General features: G+C 36.8%; 1 protein-coding gene across 4 annotated transcripts; it reads left to right on the top strand.

Annotated features, from left to right (window-relative positions):
• Positions 1–107: 107 nt before the first annotated feature.
• Positions 108–16356, top strand: reps1 (RALBP1 associated Eps domain containing 1). Of its 4 annotated transcripts, XM_052586218.1 has the most exons (21): positions 147–441; positions 527–758; positions 2641–2764; positions 3522–3706; positions 4058–4214; positions 4517–4638; positions 5202–5367; positions 5463–5526; positions 5804–5958; positions 7135–7256; positions 8759–8839; positions 9212–9299; positions 10734–10832; positions 10925–10997; positions 12451–12581; positions 12687–12751; positions 12859–13032; positions 13295–13384; positions 13464–13612; positions 13944–14049; positions 14151–16356. In XM_052586218.1, the coding sequence occupies exons 2-21, from the start codon at positions 606–608 to the stop codon at positions 14217–14219; spliced, it is 2373 nt and encodes a 790-aa protein (XP_052442178.1). In that variant the 5' UTR covers positions 147–441; positions 527–605; the 3' UTR covers positions 14220–16356. The 4 variants fall into 4 exon arrangements, with proteins under 4 accessions (XP_052442179.1, XP_052442178.1, XP_052442180.1 ...); XM_052586219.1 differs by having other exon boundaries at positions 108–758; XM_052586220.1 differs by having other exon boundaries at positions 147–758; positions 4517–4578.
• The last annotated feature ends 430 nt before the right edge of the window (positions 16357–16786 follow it).

Below are 16786 nucleotides of genomic sequence, written 5' to 3'. Positions count from 1 at the left end.
TTTTTTTATTACCAATATATTTCAGAGAGCCAATAAACAAAACGAATTCTCTATTTACTAAAACACGGATTAGATGAGCTAAATTTGCTTTTACGTGTATGAAACAGCAGATTTTACAAACACGCCAGCTGACGGCACATCTGTGACGCCACACTTCCATCCGGGTCCTCCGCCTGGGCCATGACGTCACGGGGTCCAGGAATGGCGGCGCTGTCTGCAGAGAGAAGCAGTTCAAAGAGCCAGAAACTTTATTCCTAACATCGCTCCGCGGCTACACGAGCTCCACCGCTCCACCGACGGCCATATCCTCCTCTTAAAGAGCCAACCCGACGGCGGTACCCAGTATCGACGCTGTTGCAGCTGAATTCTGACGTCCCAGGCTCTATTAGTTTGCTTGACTTTGCGAGGGCCAAAAGACAAGAGCACAGACAGCGACTAACGGTACATAAAACAACAACACGCGCCCCGAAAAACGCTCTTTCGGGTCTGTCCATTTCATAGAAGGATCTTACTTGTGTTTTGCTAGTTTCTTGTCTTACACATACACCGAAAGGCACGACACTGGCCTGATAAGGTGAAGCCACCGCTGCGGGTTTGATGCCACGATGGAGAGTTTAATACTGAGCGATTTCGAGCAGAAATATTACTCTGAACTCTTCCTCTCGTGTGATGTGGATAACACCAAGAAAGTGGCCTCCAATGGCAAAGTTCGGGACCTCTTTCGGGCGGCCCAGCTTTCAAACGAAGTGGTCCATCAGGTACAGTATGCATCCGATTCAGTAATGTTTGGATTAGTCAGCAGATCTGTGTTTTTATGATTATACACTTCGGTGAGTTGAACTGAAGGCTCGAGTTAATCGTTTCAGACATGGTAATAGCTCTAATGGATCATTTGGGCGATGCCAAGAGTGTTTAGACCGATCTGATTATTGAATCTCATTGTTGCACCGATGAAGGGTGATGCATCCTCAGGGTTAAACTTTGTTTCCTGTGTTGTGCAAGTCTGTAGAATTATTAGTTGCGCCTGCTTCCTCTTAAATATCAGCATAAATAGTCATTTGTTGTTTTTGTCACAAGATCCATGCAGTTGATGACTCTTGAAACTTGATTTTCTCACTTATTTACATTTAGTCATTTACATTTATTCATTTAGCAGACGCTTTTATCCAAAGACTTATCTTAAGACTTAAATGACTTATCAAAGCATTAATGCAAGGAAGAAGGTTTTTGATGTATTCACAATGTGTGACCCTTTATTTTTGGAATCAGTCAAAACAATCTGTTTAATGTATTAACTATATATTCAACTAATTATAACTTAATGATAATGTTTGATTTGCTATTTTTGTAACTGTCAAGCATCGTTTTTGGAAGTTGCTGGTTTTTGAAGTGCCATAGAGTGGTGTTGGTTTCTTCGTTTATGATTGGTGCTGATTAACACTCATCTGTTGCTACAACTCTGCACTGTTAGAGTATAACATGTAAAAAAAAAAAAAATTGTGGTCTTCATAGCCTTATCTGCTTCTAGGTTTGTGGCCAGAGTTTAGTGAAGGGGTGTGTCCATGTGTTGCTAGTGACAACTGGGTCTTTGTGTTGTGTTGATCTTGTTTGAGCAACATATTGAGCTTTAATACTGAAGTAATTGACAGGTGTCATCAGTGGCATTTCATTTAAGGTTTAAATGTGTGAAATATCAAAGTTTTATATGTGTTGTTTCTTAACTAATGGATTTTGAATGTTTTACCAGGCTAATTAGCAGCTATGTATATTACATATTTTTAGTTTTCCTGTTGAATTGAGTTGTAATGTATACTGCCATTATATTTGCAATTGACCACAGTGTTGCCTAATTCTAGGGACCCATGGCGAAGAGACCCATTGTTACATACTGTACAAAAAAAAAGAAGTGTTGCATTTTGTGCCTGGCCTGTAACATAATCTGTGTAACACACCATAGTATTGTATTTACATACACTTATGTCAAAAAGCTATTTCAAACAGCTTCTGTTCTTTTTATCAAAGAATCCTGTAATGTATCACTGATTCCACACAATATTGCACAGCACAAATGTTTTCAACTTAATAATAGTGGAAAGAAATTGAGCTCCAAATTACAAATGTTTTCTTTAGGATCCTGTGACACTGAGGGGATGGCTTCTAAATAATCAGCTTTGTTGTTAAAGGAATACATTACTTTTTACAATTAATTAAAAATAAGTTCTTTAATAATTTTTTCTTGCTGAGTTGACTTTTCTGAATGTTTTAAGCTTATGTTTTTATGTATGTGTGTGTGTATATACATTTATTTATTATTGTATTAATTCTAATTTTACTTCATTTTAATTCATATCAATTAGAGAGGGAAAATTTTTCCTTTTAGCTGATAAAAAAAACCTAGTTTGAGATCAAATAATTGGCAGACTGTTTCACTGTTCATTAAATTTTCTTTCAGTTATCTCAAATCCAGCTTAGTGCTGTTTATTGTGTGTGTGTGTGTGCACCTTTTTGTTTGTTTGTATGTTTGTTAGTTTAAACAGGCTGTAACTTTATTAACCTATACTCACTTCTGGTCATGATAGTATAAGTTCGCTTTTGTGTTCTAAGTTTATCTCATTGATAGTTCTGTTTCCATTGTTCTAGATTATTGAACTTTGTGGGGCTACGCGCCTGGGTCATTTCGGTCGGAGTCAGTTCTACATTGCACTGAAGCTCATTGCACTGGCCCAGTCTGGACTGCCCCTGCGCGTGGAGAGCCTGAACAGTGGTGGGTAGCAACAAACCTTCTTAAACCCTTTTATAGCTGTTTCTGCATGTGTGTACCGTATGCACCAAATCAATATGCTCTTCTAATGTGAAGCATCACAGCCTTGTAATTTTGTAGATGCTCATTTTACATGGCAGTTGCAGTCCATTACATAACAAGAATTAGAGGATAATCTTACTGCCTCTTTGATGAAAAGGACTGAATGTGTATATTTCAAACACGAGCCATTTTTAATACTGGCGTTTAGGTTTTAGTCCTTGAATAGTATGTTTTACATTTAAATAGCTTTTTTTTCCCTTTCTGTTGTATTTGTATATTTCTGTGAAATGTTTGTTTGTGCCTTTAAGTCAAATGCAAATGCTCTTGCTTGTTTTTTTGACTATCATGGCTGTTCTCTATATAAACCCAGTCCCTGACAGGAAGCCCTGTGCAAAAGCACTACATGAATTTTGGGAAGTCAGACACAAGGCCTTGTAAAAGAATGAGAAATTGACAGTGGTATAAATAAGCAGGAAATAAGACCCGGTTCATGGCCTCGAAAACACTGCAAGAACATGAAGACACAGTCAACAGGAGCTTGCTGACAGTACCCTGAAGTTTATGTAGGCTTTGGATAAACTAGGTTTCTATTGATTTCAGTTCCATTGATTTTAATATTAGTAATGAAAGTTTTCGATTAAGTTTCAGTTTGTTGACGGTAGTTGTGTATTAAATCTGTCTCTGAATGCAGAAGTCTAATGTGGAGTTGTGTTTGCAGTCAGGGATCTGCCCCTCCCTCGCTTTGTGATGGGCAAGAACGAGCAGGAGACGAGGCACACAGTCATGTACACAGACACCGATAACCAGGGACCCTACCTCCCCAGACCTCCAGGCCGGGTGCAAGCCAAAAAAGTGTCAGCGCATGAGATGATTCAGCCATGTGTACCCACTGTAGAGCCACAGGTATAAGTTTAATAATATTTTATATTGTATTTTCTTTTTTTTTTTTCATGATTTTAGTTTTTAGTCTTTCACAGAACTAAAAATTATTATTGTTATTAAAGGGTTATTTGTTATCACTTGGGTGTGGTGTGATAGTGATCTGATAACTGAAGAGACTTCCATGAACTCTTTGTGCCAAGGCAGTTAACTCCAAGATGCTTCATAGAGTCTCTGTATTAAGTGTACTGTTTTGCATCTGTAAAATGACTATTTGTTTACTTCAGCATGTATCTCTGCTATTCCAAGGCCATCTGTTTGGCTGCAAGTCTGTAGAGTTACTAAGTAATTCATTTTGTTTATCTCTGGCTCCAGCCGGACACCACATCTCCTGTAGTGTCACCGCACCAGTCCCCTCCCACTTCGCCCCATGCCTGGAGGAAGCACAAACGCCAGGCTAGCGGTGGAAACGTGGACAGACAGCCCTCAGTGCCAGGAGTTGTTTGGCCACCTTTTAGAGAAGCACAGCCAGGTACTCAATATTTAATAATGCAGTCATATATAAAAAATAATATATTATTACATTATATAATTTTTTAAAGTATTATAATGCAATATTTAATGTAGTAATTATTTCTTAAAGTGATTATAAAGTTGGCAATTCTAACTTAAAGATCAGTTATACTTAGATGTTTGATATTAAATGCCACATGATTTACTGGATTGTTCCTAAAAGATGTGTAGTTTCTTAAATTGATTAATTCTTATCCTTTTTTTTAACTGCTGTCTGTTTCTCTTTCTTTCCTTTCTCTCTTTTTCTGTGTCTTGCCTAAGGACCAGTTACAGGTGAAGGGATGTGGTCCGCCCATTCACCCCCTCCTGTCCAGGAAAGTTGGGTCAGTTTTACAGACACGCCCCCCTCCAGCACACTTCCAATGCATCCCCCCTCAGCTCAGGTAATGCAATGTGGGCCTCCATGTATACATTTGTTATGTATACAACATAATCTGTCACCACTGGCCTGCTGTAACCAAGGCTTCTGTGGCAGAACAGATGTTTACTTTTGTGTTCACAAAAGCAGACTTTATTAAGTATTTGCCAAGCCCAAATGATTGCATGTTCAGAGAATTACCGGTCATACAAGAAATTCGAAAACAAAGTAGTTAAGCCGTTTTTTTTTTATGTTGTTTAAGCTGTTTAAAAAACACAGTTAAAATCTTCAGATTTAAAATTAAGCACTGTTTTCAACCTTGATATTAGTAAGAAATGTTTCTTGAACACCAAATGTTTCTTGAGCATATTAGAATGATTTCTGAAGGATCATGTGACACTGAAGACTGAAGACTCAGCTTTGCCATCACATGAATAAATAAAATAAAAAATTATTGTAATGATTTCAAAAAATGAAGAATTTTTTTTTTTTACAGATAATATTACAAACTCCAAACTTTTGAACAGTAGTGTACATAATATAAGTGTATTACAATATCTAATTCTTATTTTTTCCATCCTTTTCCAGCCGGACAGCACAACAGTACGAACTGTGCTATCTGCAATGATCACAAATGAAATCCAAAGACAGACCAGCGGTTATGATGACCCCTGGAAAATCACTGATGAGCAAAGACAGTATTACATAAACCAGTTTAAGACCATTCAGGCTGATCTCACTGGTTTAATCCCTGGTTAGTGAGAGCTAGTTTTGAACAGTTATTGCCTTTATGCTGTTTTCTGTTTCGAATTTACCAGCCTGAAAACTTATCCATTCTCTATTGTTCAGGCTCAGCCGCAAAGGAATTCTTTACAAAGTCGAAACTGCCTATTTTAGAACTGTCTCACATTTGGTAAGTAGTTTTACATGAGTTACACTGTCTCTCTTTGTTCATTTTGGATGACTTTAGTGTAGATCGTCTGAAATAGAGGTGTAACCAAGAACTCATGCATATGTTGCCACTCCTTAACAGCATTAGTTGATAATCTTAGCCATTTGCATTCTATTTGTTAATGCCCTGCCTTTAAAAAAATAAAATAAAGGAATTTGTCCCTGTCTTTTTTTTTTTTTTTAATTTGTGTCTTAAATAATCATGTTATCTGTATTGACTGACCTGCTTTACCTTGCAGGGAACTATCAGATTTTGATAAAGATGGTGCACTGACCCTGGATGAGTTCTGTGCTGCGTTTCATCTTGTGGTCGCTAGGAAAAATGGTTATGACCTTCCTGAAAAGCTCCCTGAGAGCCTAATGCCAAAGCTTATTGACTTGGATGACTCAGCAGGTAAGCAGAAAAGCCTCACTCCAACCAGAGCTTCAAACTGGGAAATATGCAGCTCAGTTATTTCTGAGCGTTCTGCGGACAGAGAGCTTTCTTAAAACCTTTTCTGAATATGATGTGTGCAAAGTGACATTGCCTAATACACAGAGCTATATGAAATAATACTTCTGTAGTGTAATTATAGTAATTTTTTGTGGCTACTTGTTGATGTTCTATTTGGACACATGCACATTTGGACAATACTATTCAAAATTTTGGGGGCTCTTTTTTTTAAATAAATAAGTATTGTTGCTCAGCAAGGGCACAATAAATTAACTGACAGTAAACTGACAGTAAATACTTTTTTTGTTACTAAAAAATCTATTTCAAACAAGTGCTGTTTTTTTAAAACTTGCTATCCATTAAAAAGACAACAAACACATTAAACAGCACTGTTATCAATATGAATAATGAACATTAATAAATATGGAAATTCAGCTTTGCCATCAAAGGAATAAATTACTTTTTAAAATGTATTAAAATAGAAAAGTTCTTTTTAAATTGTAATAATATTGATATTTATGATCAAATTAATACAGCCTTGGTGAACATAAGACACTTCTTTCAAAAACATAAAAAATTTTTATCAACCCCAACTTTTTGAACAGTTGTTCTCTTATTTTGGGGATTTTCATATTCTTTGTGTTATTTTCCATAGGCACATTTTAAACAGTTTTTAACATTTTCTTATAACCAGGCTCCATACAATAGTAAAAATGCTAAATGTCTTTCAATCTTAAGTTTTTGTCCTAACTAGCTAATGTTCTGGGTTGCAATAAACTGATTTGTTTTTAAATCTCTGTCCTCATAAGTACATATAAAGTCAAAAAAATGTTCCAGTTGGTTGTGACATTGTTACTCCTCGGCATTTTAGTTTAATTGTAGAAAGCGAATGAACTGGCTTCTAATTACAATATTCTAATAACAGCTTTGTAGGAAGTGAGCCTGTATCTTAGCAACAGTTTTCGCATATTAAAATGGAACATAGAATATGCCCTTGGGACCCTGAGAGTCCTTGTGAAGTTTTATGATGTCTATGACCTTTAGATGCAATACTATTCTGCTGATTTCACATTCATGCTGAATGATGTTCAGGTGTCTGCATAAGTTCTTTATCGTCTGTCTGTCTGTATGTTTCAGGAGTTCCAGAACCTGCTCCTGAGGTGGGCTTTTCTGCTTCCCCTGTGGAGGTCACTCCAAATAAGTCTCCTTCCATGCCTTCCCTGAACCAGAACTGGCCTGAGCTCAATCAAAGCAATGAGGTTTGGACTCTGATGTTCTCAATGTACCCTACCTCTTTCACTCGTTTTTCTAGTTCTGTCTACCTTTCTTTATGGTAAATAAAACTAATACACTTCTGGCCAGGAGAAAGTGGTGCCAGCGAAGCACACTTTGATCTCCAGACATGTAACACTCGTGAGAATTGCTGTGACAGTTAATTCTTCACTGTTGTGTTGGGAATGTGGCAGCTTTAAGTCAAAACTGCTGACCTGAGGGTTTTAAGTCTTAGATTAACCTCCTGGAATTATTTTAATGGAATACTCATTTGGAACAAAACAAAATGCCATGATTTGATTGGATCATGTGTGTTTTATACAGCACAGTCAGCTATAATTTTATTGGTTGACATTATTTTTAAAGGTTAGGTCAACCTGAAGCCAGAAAACATTTTACACATTTTAAAATAAAATATGATGAAAAGTAACACGTTTCTATGATATTCCATGTCTGCCACAAATCATACTTGCTAAATAATTATGACAATCATATCAATACATATCAAAATGATGAGATACTATGTCATAATTATGACATAAGTCAGAATTATGATTTCAAGTCAATTTTATGTCATGATTATGACTCTGTGTCATGGTTTCAAATTTTTATTTCAAAATCATGATTTACCAAAGCATGATTTTTTTCACTTAAATAGTGGAAATTGGCTTCCAAACATTTAACTACAGAATAATTGTTAATAATTGCAAAATTGCAAAACAGGGCTGGAGACATTTAAGATCGCAAAAAGGGTCCATTATGATTTCATGTTTGATTTCAGTTCAATTTGAAAATTATTTTTTTATTTGAATATTAAATGCTTTCTCCTATACCAGCTTAATAGGTACCAAGTAACTTTAAGTTAGATCTTTTTTTTTTTTTTTGCAAAATATTTGTTAGAGCATCCCTGTCTGACATAGCAATATTGGCTCAACCAATGGCAGTGGAGGTTAGGCAAGCAATATCTCTTTTGTTGACCAATGACAGAGGGAGATGGGAAGACTGTTCAAAAAGTCATTCTTTTTGTAGTTTTAATTGAATACAAATTTACACACTTTATCATTAAACAGGGCTGTGTTTCCCAAAAGCTTTGTAAGCTTAAGTTGTTCGTAGAACAATTGTCACCAATGGAGCAATGATCAACTCAGGCTTATGATGATTTAGGGAAGCACAGCCCAGGTCAGTACGTTTTAATCTACAAGATCTTATTATTGGGGTTTCTCTTGTGATGACTACAGCCTGTTTCTTCTAAGCTGATCCTCATAATAGAGAAATAAAATGTGGCATTCCACCTCTCAGCCAATAAGGTCATTAGGAAGACAATTGGTCCTCTGTGTACACCACAGAGTATGCAACAGTACAATGCAAGACAAATCACGGGTTTCTCCTAACAGTCAGAGGGCGGAAAAGGACACTTGTTGTATTATTTGCTTGTGTGAGGAGTGGAGTTGCTCCACCTTGTTGACATGTCTCTGCTTTGTCTCTCCAGCAGTGGGAGACTTTTAGCGAACGCTCCTCAAGCTCACAAACTCTGACCCAATTTGATTCTAACATTGCACCAGCTGACCCTGTAAGTCAATCACTCAATGCTCTTTCATGATTAATGATATTCATTAACCCAGTACTGTTTAAATTCTCTCTGAGAGCGCATGTCCTCGGGATAAATTCACAGCCACAGTGCCATCATCAAATTATTCATTTAGTCTTTCTTTTGCTTGCTGAGCTTACCGGTAATTCTTTCATGCTCTTTCTCTCATACTGAATCATGTAATCCAAGTGATGACTCTGCTGTCCTTTGACGGTGTTGTGATAAAATGTTGGTTTAGTTACTCAGTGTCAGGATCTTAACTTTTTTCTTTTTGTGACTGAGATGATAAATTTTCATTAGGTACACAGTTGTAGTTGTGAGACAGCAGCGGTTGATCGGCTTGTTTCATTGTAGGATACAGCAATAGTCCACCCTGTGGCCATTCGTATGACACCCAGCAAGATCCACATGCAAGAGATGGAGCTCAAGAGAACTGGAAGCGGTGCGTCCGTTTATGTGCATTTACTGTGCAAACTCAATTTTTGACTGAATTCTCTTGATTTTGTTATTTTTTATTATATTCTCCATCTTAATCATTATTGCTCATATTTGAGGTAAGGGGTATAGATTTATTTTATTATTTAGTGATTTTTCATCCTAAAATGACCTGCATTGAAGAATGGATCAAAGGCCATATATCACAGAGACTAATTAGTTTTAGGCTTAATTGATCAGAACACTTTTTTTATAGCGTATTATTACAGTAAAATGTGCAGAAACGCCAATGTGTTTTATTTTGCTCTCAGAAAATTAAAATCCTAGTTGTTTAAAAGGACATATAATTTTCAGTCTAGAAATCTCTTGTAGGACTCTTTTTTTTTTTTTTTTCTTTCACAATCCATCATTAACATACACTATCATTTAAAAGTCTGGGCTATGTAAGATTTTGTAAATGTTTTTGAAAGAAGCACCTCTTATGTTAATCTAGGCTTAATTTAATCAAAAATTCTGTAAAACTGTACTATTGTGGAATATTATGATATTATTACCATCAGTGTTGGGGAAGTTACTTTTAAAAGTAATGCATTACAATATTGCATTACTTCCTAAAAACTAATTGCGTTACTTAGTTACTTTTTATTTAAAGTAATGCATTGTTACTTTTGCATTACTTTTTAAATCTGGGCTTGGCTTGCTTGTTTGCTTTTAATATAAAAAGTTATACTTTTGGCAAATGTAAAAGCCCTTTCACACCAAAAGCCTCAGGCTAAAGGAAATGTGAATTCACTTCTGTACAGTAGAAAGCAGAAGAAGAAAGTTCAACACACTTCAGTGATAAAAAAGAACAACAAATGTTAGTTTATCTTATTAGTATGGTTGTATTGGACCATCGAACCTCAGCAGCAAATTGCTTAATAAAATGGGATTAAATACATAAAGGATATTGTATTATTTAACATATTTAATTACTACAGCTTTGAGTCATATTCTGAGTTGCCTTTATTTGTGTTTATTAATTGAGGAAAACTAAACTTTTTTTTTTTTTGGGTGTGAGTGAGATTAATTAATGCATGTTCTAATTTATTCTAGAACTAAAGTAACATTTTACTCCCAATTTCTCTCAACATGGGGACAGGAGAGCTTTCAATCAATAAATGGGGGGGGGGGGGGGGGGTAACTGATGTTACTATTTTGAAAAATTAACTCCGATATTCTTTTGAAAATTAAAAAGTAATGCTTTACTAGTTACTTGAAAAAAGTAATCTGATTACGTAACTCATCTTACTGTCACTTGAATAATTCAATGCATCCTTGCCACAATTATTTAAAAAAATATCTCTTAAAAAAAACTTTTTAACTGTTGTGTAATTACAAAATTGATGGATGTAATAATTAGATTTTAAACAAACTGAATTATTTACTCTTGGTTTTATAGATCACACACATCCAACAAGTCCGTTAATTGTGAAACCACCAGAACTTTCTGATGAGACCAAGTTAGCAGCAACTATTAAGTTTCCTGGTACCACTGTTGGTAAGTACATCTGGGATATTCAAACATTTAATTGACTGACAGGAAATCTTCTCCCATAATTCATTCAGAGCCATTACCCTTCCTTCTTATAGGAGATGGCTATAGCAGTTCAGATTCATTTACATCTGATCAAGAGCCCATTTCCAGTGCTGTGAACAGACAAAGGTACTTATCATCTTGCAGCAGACTTTGATCTTTGTTATTCTTTGTGTTTTTGTTGTTGTATCAACTAGGGATGTAAATTTTCGATCATTTCCATGATCGATCATTGTTTAAGTTAACAATCCATGAATCGATTTTTAACCTTAATGCTGCAAAATGCGTCTATTGTGGTGATGCATTATGGAATTTAAAATAAAATGATCTCAAAACATAACTGTGGCTGTGCTGCGCAGTCAGAGAACCGCTTCCATCTGCGCTGCTGCGAACAAACTGTTACTCACATGGAACATTTTTATCTGAGTATAATGACCAGTACTTAGTTTGATCCTGCTCCGGAAAATGTCCGATTTTGAATTTTTGCATCCCGGTAGGCCTATTTGTTTTTAAAAATTCGGCATTTACAATGCATTAGATCATGGCAGTGCGTGCATGCGTGCATACGAGGACAGAGCGAGTGAGGGTTTGGCTAGATTTGGAGGTTATTGCTCAAATCTCATTTGGCACAAATCCAAATGTTTCCATATAAGCAATGTATTTGAACGTTAAACTGTTATTTATATTTTGTGAGGTGACAGCTCGATCAACACTTAAAAAACTAACACTTTTTGAAGTAAGATATAATCTGCAAACATTTTTACTTTTATTTATGCACACTCAAAATAAAAATAAAATAAAGCAAACAAACAGAATGTGCATTGTCATCCTTTCCTTTCCGTGAACATTTTATGGAGTGCCGCGACACATGCGTTTTTACAAAGTTTCATGTATACACGACAACGTTTTCAAAACGATCACGTTTACACATATCTGTGAAAATTATAAACAGTACCTGTGGGGAAGTGACGATTATATGTTGTATTGAGCTGTTGATTGTAATATTGGTGAGTTAAATACACACTTTGCGGAAGAAGTGTTAGCAAACTCTTGAGCTGCAACAATAGTAACGTACTCCCACCATTGTTGTGTATGTTTGTTCGCGCTTGCCTTTAAAATCGTCATGTACTGCGCATGTCTACATACCTAACACATACTACGCACGCACATGACATCACCGTTTTCAAAGATACAGCATTGGGTGCTTACACACAAACGATAATGGTGGCATTTTCAAAATCTTGCACTTTGAAACCCATTTTCAAAAATGTGTTTTCGGTTTCCTAAACGCCGTTGTTGTGTAAACGAACAGGCAAAACGCATAAAAAGTGTCCCATTTTTGGCTGAAAATGTTGTCGTGTAGACAGCCCCTTAGATTCCATTTTTCCATTCCATTCTTGGTTAGAACAGCGGTTTCCAATCACAGTCCTTGAATAGAACAGAAGTCCTAAGTCCTCCGTGATAAGGGATACATACGAAATATGCAGAGTGATGAGGCGCGAGGACTGGGATTGGGAAACGCTGGGTTAGAACATGGTGTGACATTTCCAGTCGAAACGTATTTACAGCTTGGCTATTACAGGTCTCACTCTGGCACCTCTCCGGAAGGACTGAAGGTTGTGGCTCCACCCCCGCCTCCACCCCGCCCCCACACCACTCACTCACGGTCCTCCTCTCTAGACATGAACAGAAACTTTGCTGCTGTCCCTGCAGGTATGCATGCACACAAACTGTTATACGGTTACTCATAGCTTCATGTTTTGTTGGGGTGTGGTTAGGAAAAGCTGAAGTTCTATTTTGTATTCACTTCTCCATTAGGTCCGCAGCAGCCGGGTGTAGTTGCCTTTCCCCCAGCAGTGCCTCCCAGACCACTGCCCACACAGGTATAGCCCAGTAGTTAGCGATTCTGTATAAACTGCTTTCAGATAATTAGATCACTATTACACTTTCTTTAGAAGAGTCATTCGATATGTAATGTTCAAATCCCCAGACATCAGTTCCTCATGGTCACCGTTCGGTAGAGGGAGATGGTCTTCCAGCACATACCAGCACGTCACCCCAGCAGATGCCAGAACAGCCCAACTTTGCTGACTTCAGCCAGTTCCAGGCTTTTGCCGTCGACCAGCCGGCAGATGATGGAGAGAAACCATCTGACAGTGGACAGGTACAAATGGAGCCATTTATTTACGATGACGACCCTTTTTAGTGATGCAACAAATATGCACAAATGAATTGTTTAAAAAAAACTTTAGCATGTTTTAAATAAGTAAATGTTACATATCCTATAAAGAAATGTGTAGACACTACCCTTCAAAAGTTTAGATTCCTTCCTTCCTTCCTTTCTTCCTTCCTTCCTTCAAAAAAAGACTCACTGACCCTAAACTATTGAACTGCTGTCTATATATAATGCATTTGTATATATACAGGCAGAAAGATGTGCAGAAACCACCGGGACAATGAGAACAGCAAAGACCGACATTCAGTCAGAGGACCGAAATGCAACCACTGTCAATTCTGTAAGCCATTATCTAACGATCAATCTTCATATTGCATATTACTTCAGCATTATAATCATTTAGTTTATGTTTTTGACAGGCCAAAGTATCCACTCCATTGGCCCCACCCCCTAAACCCGTACGTCGAAGACTGAAATCCGAAGATGAGCTCAGACCAGATGTGGAGGACCTTCCGCAAAAGTCTAACGTCATAGCCACTGTTCTAGCAACCCAACCCTCAATTCCACGGTAAGATCGTCAAGTCACTCCACCAGGAGAGGATATGGAAAATTTGATTTATTTTACTTATTTTCCTATTGATTCTTGCATTAGTTTCACAATTAAGCAATAAAAAAATGTCAATACATTTATTTTGAATACAGTTTTATTACTGTATATTGAAAATTATAAATAAATATGAATACATATAGATGACCATTAATAAAATGCAATATACCGTAGTGTATTTTTTCCCCTATATATGTACTGGAGTTTTTGTTGAAAGGCTTGGCCAGCGATGTTCACAGTGTTTGCTTGTACCCTAAAGCATGCTTCCTCTTCCTGTTCTGTTTAAAAACAGGTCTATCGGTAAAGATAAGAAGGCCATCCAGGCTTCTATTAGAAGAAACAAAGAAACAAATACGGTTTTAGCCAGACTCAACAGTGAATTACAGCAGCAGTTGAAGGTATTGTGAGATGTCCTTTCATGTGACAGAATTATTTTTTTTATAAGACAAGCTGTTTAAATGTGTAACAATTTGTCTTTTTGCTAATTTTGTCTTCTTAGGACCTGCTTGAAGAAAGAATCTCGCTTGAAGTGCAACTGGAACAGCTTAGACCTTTTTCGCATTTGTAAACCGTGTGTGTGTGTTCGCTTCAGATTGAATGTTTGTGTGTATGAAAGCGTGATTACCCCAGTTTTCTCTTGTTATTTGTTTTTGAGTGGTCTGTTGGATCCTCTGGCAGGATGTCCATTTCACCCGTCTCCACTCCTCTGCTTATTGTGTGAGAAGAGACACAGTCGCTGCTTCCTCCAGACTGTTTCTGTCTTACACAGCCATACAGAGGGATGGGGTCCAGGAACATTATCCGTTATGGCACTTTGATGAAACAGAAAGTCTGAGTGGTTGTGTGTGTAATACCCCAGATTTTGCAGGTTATGTTTAGCGTGTGAGGCAAGAGCCTGATGTCATGGCCGGCGGGAGGCTGTAATTCTGGTAAACATGAAGGAGCCGTTTCCCCTCCTGTTCTCCAGAGTCCTGAGGCAGCTTGTCATGTTCTTCCATGTTCGAGGCACCCCTGTGTGCTCAGACAATCATGTTAGGCCATGCACTGGTCGTACAGAGGGGAGAACTGATTTTTGGGAGATCATACTATTTCAAAAGTACGATTTAGAAAATTGATTCTGACAGGCACTTGTTAAAGGGACAGTTCACTCAAAACTTAAAAAAATCCTTTTTTTTTTTTTTTTTTCAACCTCATGTTGTTATTAACCCATATTACTTAATTTTTTTTTTTTTTTTTTTGAAGAATAATATTGGTATCTGGTCTTTTTAAAGTAATGACAGTAAACAAGGAAGGGGGATTTCAAGCTCAAAAGATACTCCAAAAATGTGTGCTATATTGAAATGATTTCATTGTAATATGATTGGTGTTTGCAAGGAACAGACACAGATTTATTTTATTTTTTTTTTATTTATTTTTTTGTGTGTAGTGTTCTTCTGCTGCGACTGAATCATTGAGTGAAACTTGAGCACTGGATCAGTCGATGGTGAATGATTCATTCTTTTTTTTCTCTCTCTCTCTGGATCATCTGAATCTTTGAAAAGTTACAAACTAATCAAATTAATCTTGTTGACAACTCGGACTTCTCTTACAGAAAAATGAATTACAGAATTCTTACAGAAAATTATGAATAACAATTTAAACTTCAGTCTGTTCCTCGTGTAAAAGCTGTTTTATGGCTTTAATAATTAGAAATATAATGCATATTTTGTATGGGGTTCTTTTTATGCGCCTTTTGTTTGTTAGCCCTCATTATGTTAAAAAGAGTGAACAGGATATTCTCCAAAAACACTTTTTGTGTCACATGAAAAAAGAAAAAACTTACTGAGCAAATTACAGAATTGTTAATTTTGAATGAACTGCCTCTTTAATTTTTCTTTCTCGCCATACTGGTGGACAGCACATCTGCACTGCTGTGCATGGGAGTGTTTGAGGACAATAGTTATTATGGTATGGCATCAAAAACTGCTTTCTTTTTTTTTCTCTTAACACACTCTGGTGGTGTGTTATTACAAAACGACCCATTCAACCTTGTACAGTCTTTCACCCCGGGATGGCAGGTGTCCCTCTCTCAGTCTCAAATGTTGGCTGTACCTCATCATCTGATTCAGTCCTGCATCATAAACACTTGTGACATCATCGGTACGTGAACCTGAGACCTAAAACGGTGACTGCACTCTCTCCACTTCGGCTTTCATTTGTCTTATCTCCTCACTATTTTTGCATGTCGTTCACAATCTCATTTTGTATAAAAGGCTCTAAACGACGAACCACTCGAATTGTATCTGTAACGTCTGAACTAATGTGACGTTTGTGTTGTTACATAGACTTGCACCATGTCTTTCATTCGTCAGTTTGTTTTGACTGATGTCCGTGTTTTTATTCTGCTCCTCCTTAAAGCCTTACTTCCTGGTGTGCAGGTTTTCACAGTAATGTATCCCCCACGTGCTAAATCAAGGTGAGCCTTTTCTCCCTGCTGTTCAGGCTGATTTACTGTATCAGGGGTATGTTGTATATTGTATGATACACACCTTTTGATCTCTCATGTACATTTGCATTAATTGCTGACTAACAGCAAATATTCTATTTAATTGCTTATATAATGGCTGTGGGATCATAAATGTCAAAAACTGCATGGATGTGTCTCTGCAGAATGAACTAGCAGCTGTGTGATTTTTACACAAAATAAAAATGGCACAATATTTTAATATTTTCCTTTTTTGTCAAGCACTCCAACTGTTTTCCAGCAGTAGTCCAATAGTGCTTTAGAGTCAACTCATAAGCAACTCTCTTTATGTGTGAGTTGAAAGTGAGTGAGTTTAGAAATACTGAATTGAATTTTTCACTTCGATCACTTTATTTGTTCCAAAACACTGATTCTGTATTGTGCTCTGTTACGCAGAATTATGCAGAATAATTATAAAAAATTATACATTGTTTTGATCTTCTAATATTGATCAGAGATTAGAGCTGAAACAATAGACTTAGGTTAGACATTTAATGCTTTTGTCCTAGGTGCACTTGCGCATTGTTTTTCAGGAAGCTTTACAGGTAGGTTTCTTGAAGTGTCTTGGAGACATTCTTCTGGATTTAGTTTGTTCTGTCTTTTCATGTTATTCAAGACAGACTTACGGAGCC

This window comes from Carassius gibelio, chromosome B20, assembly GCF_023724105.1.
Source record: "Carassius gibelio isolate Cgi1373 ecotype wild population from Czech Republic chromosome B20, carGib1.2-hapl.c, whole genome shotgun sequence".
NCBI lineage: Eukaryota > Metazoa > Chordata > Actinopteri > Cypriniformes > Cyprinidae > Carassius > Carassius gibelio.
Note: the sequence above shows the minus strand (reverse complement) of the source record. Positions and strands in the feature narration are given on the sequence as shown.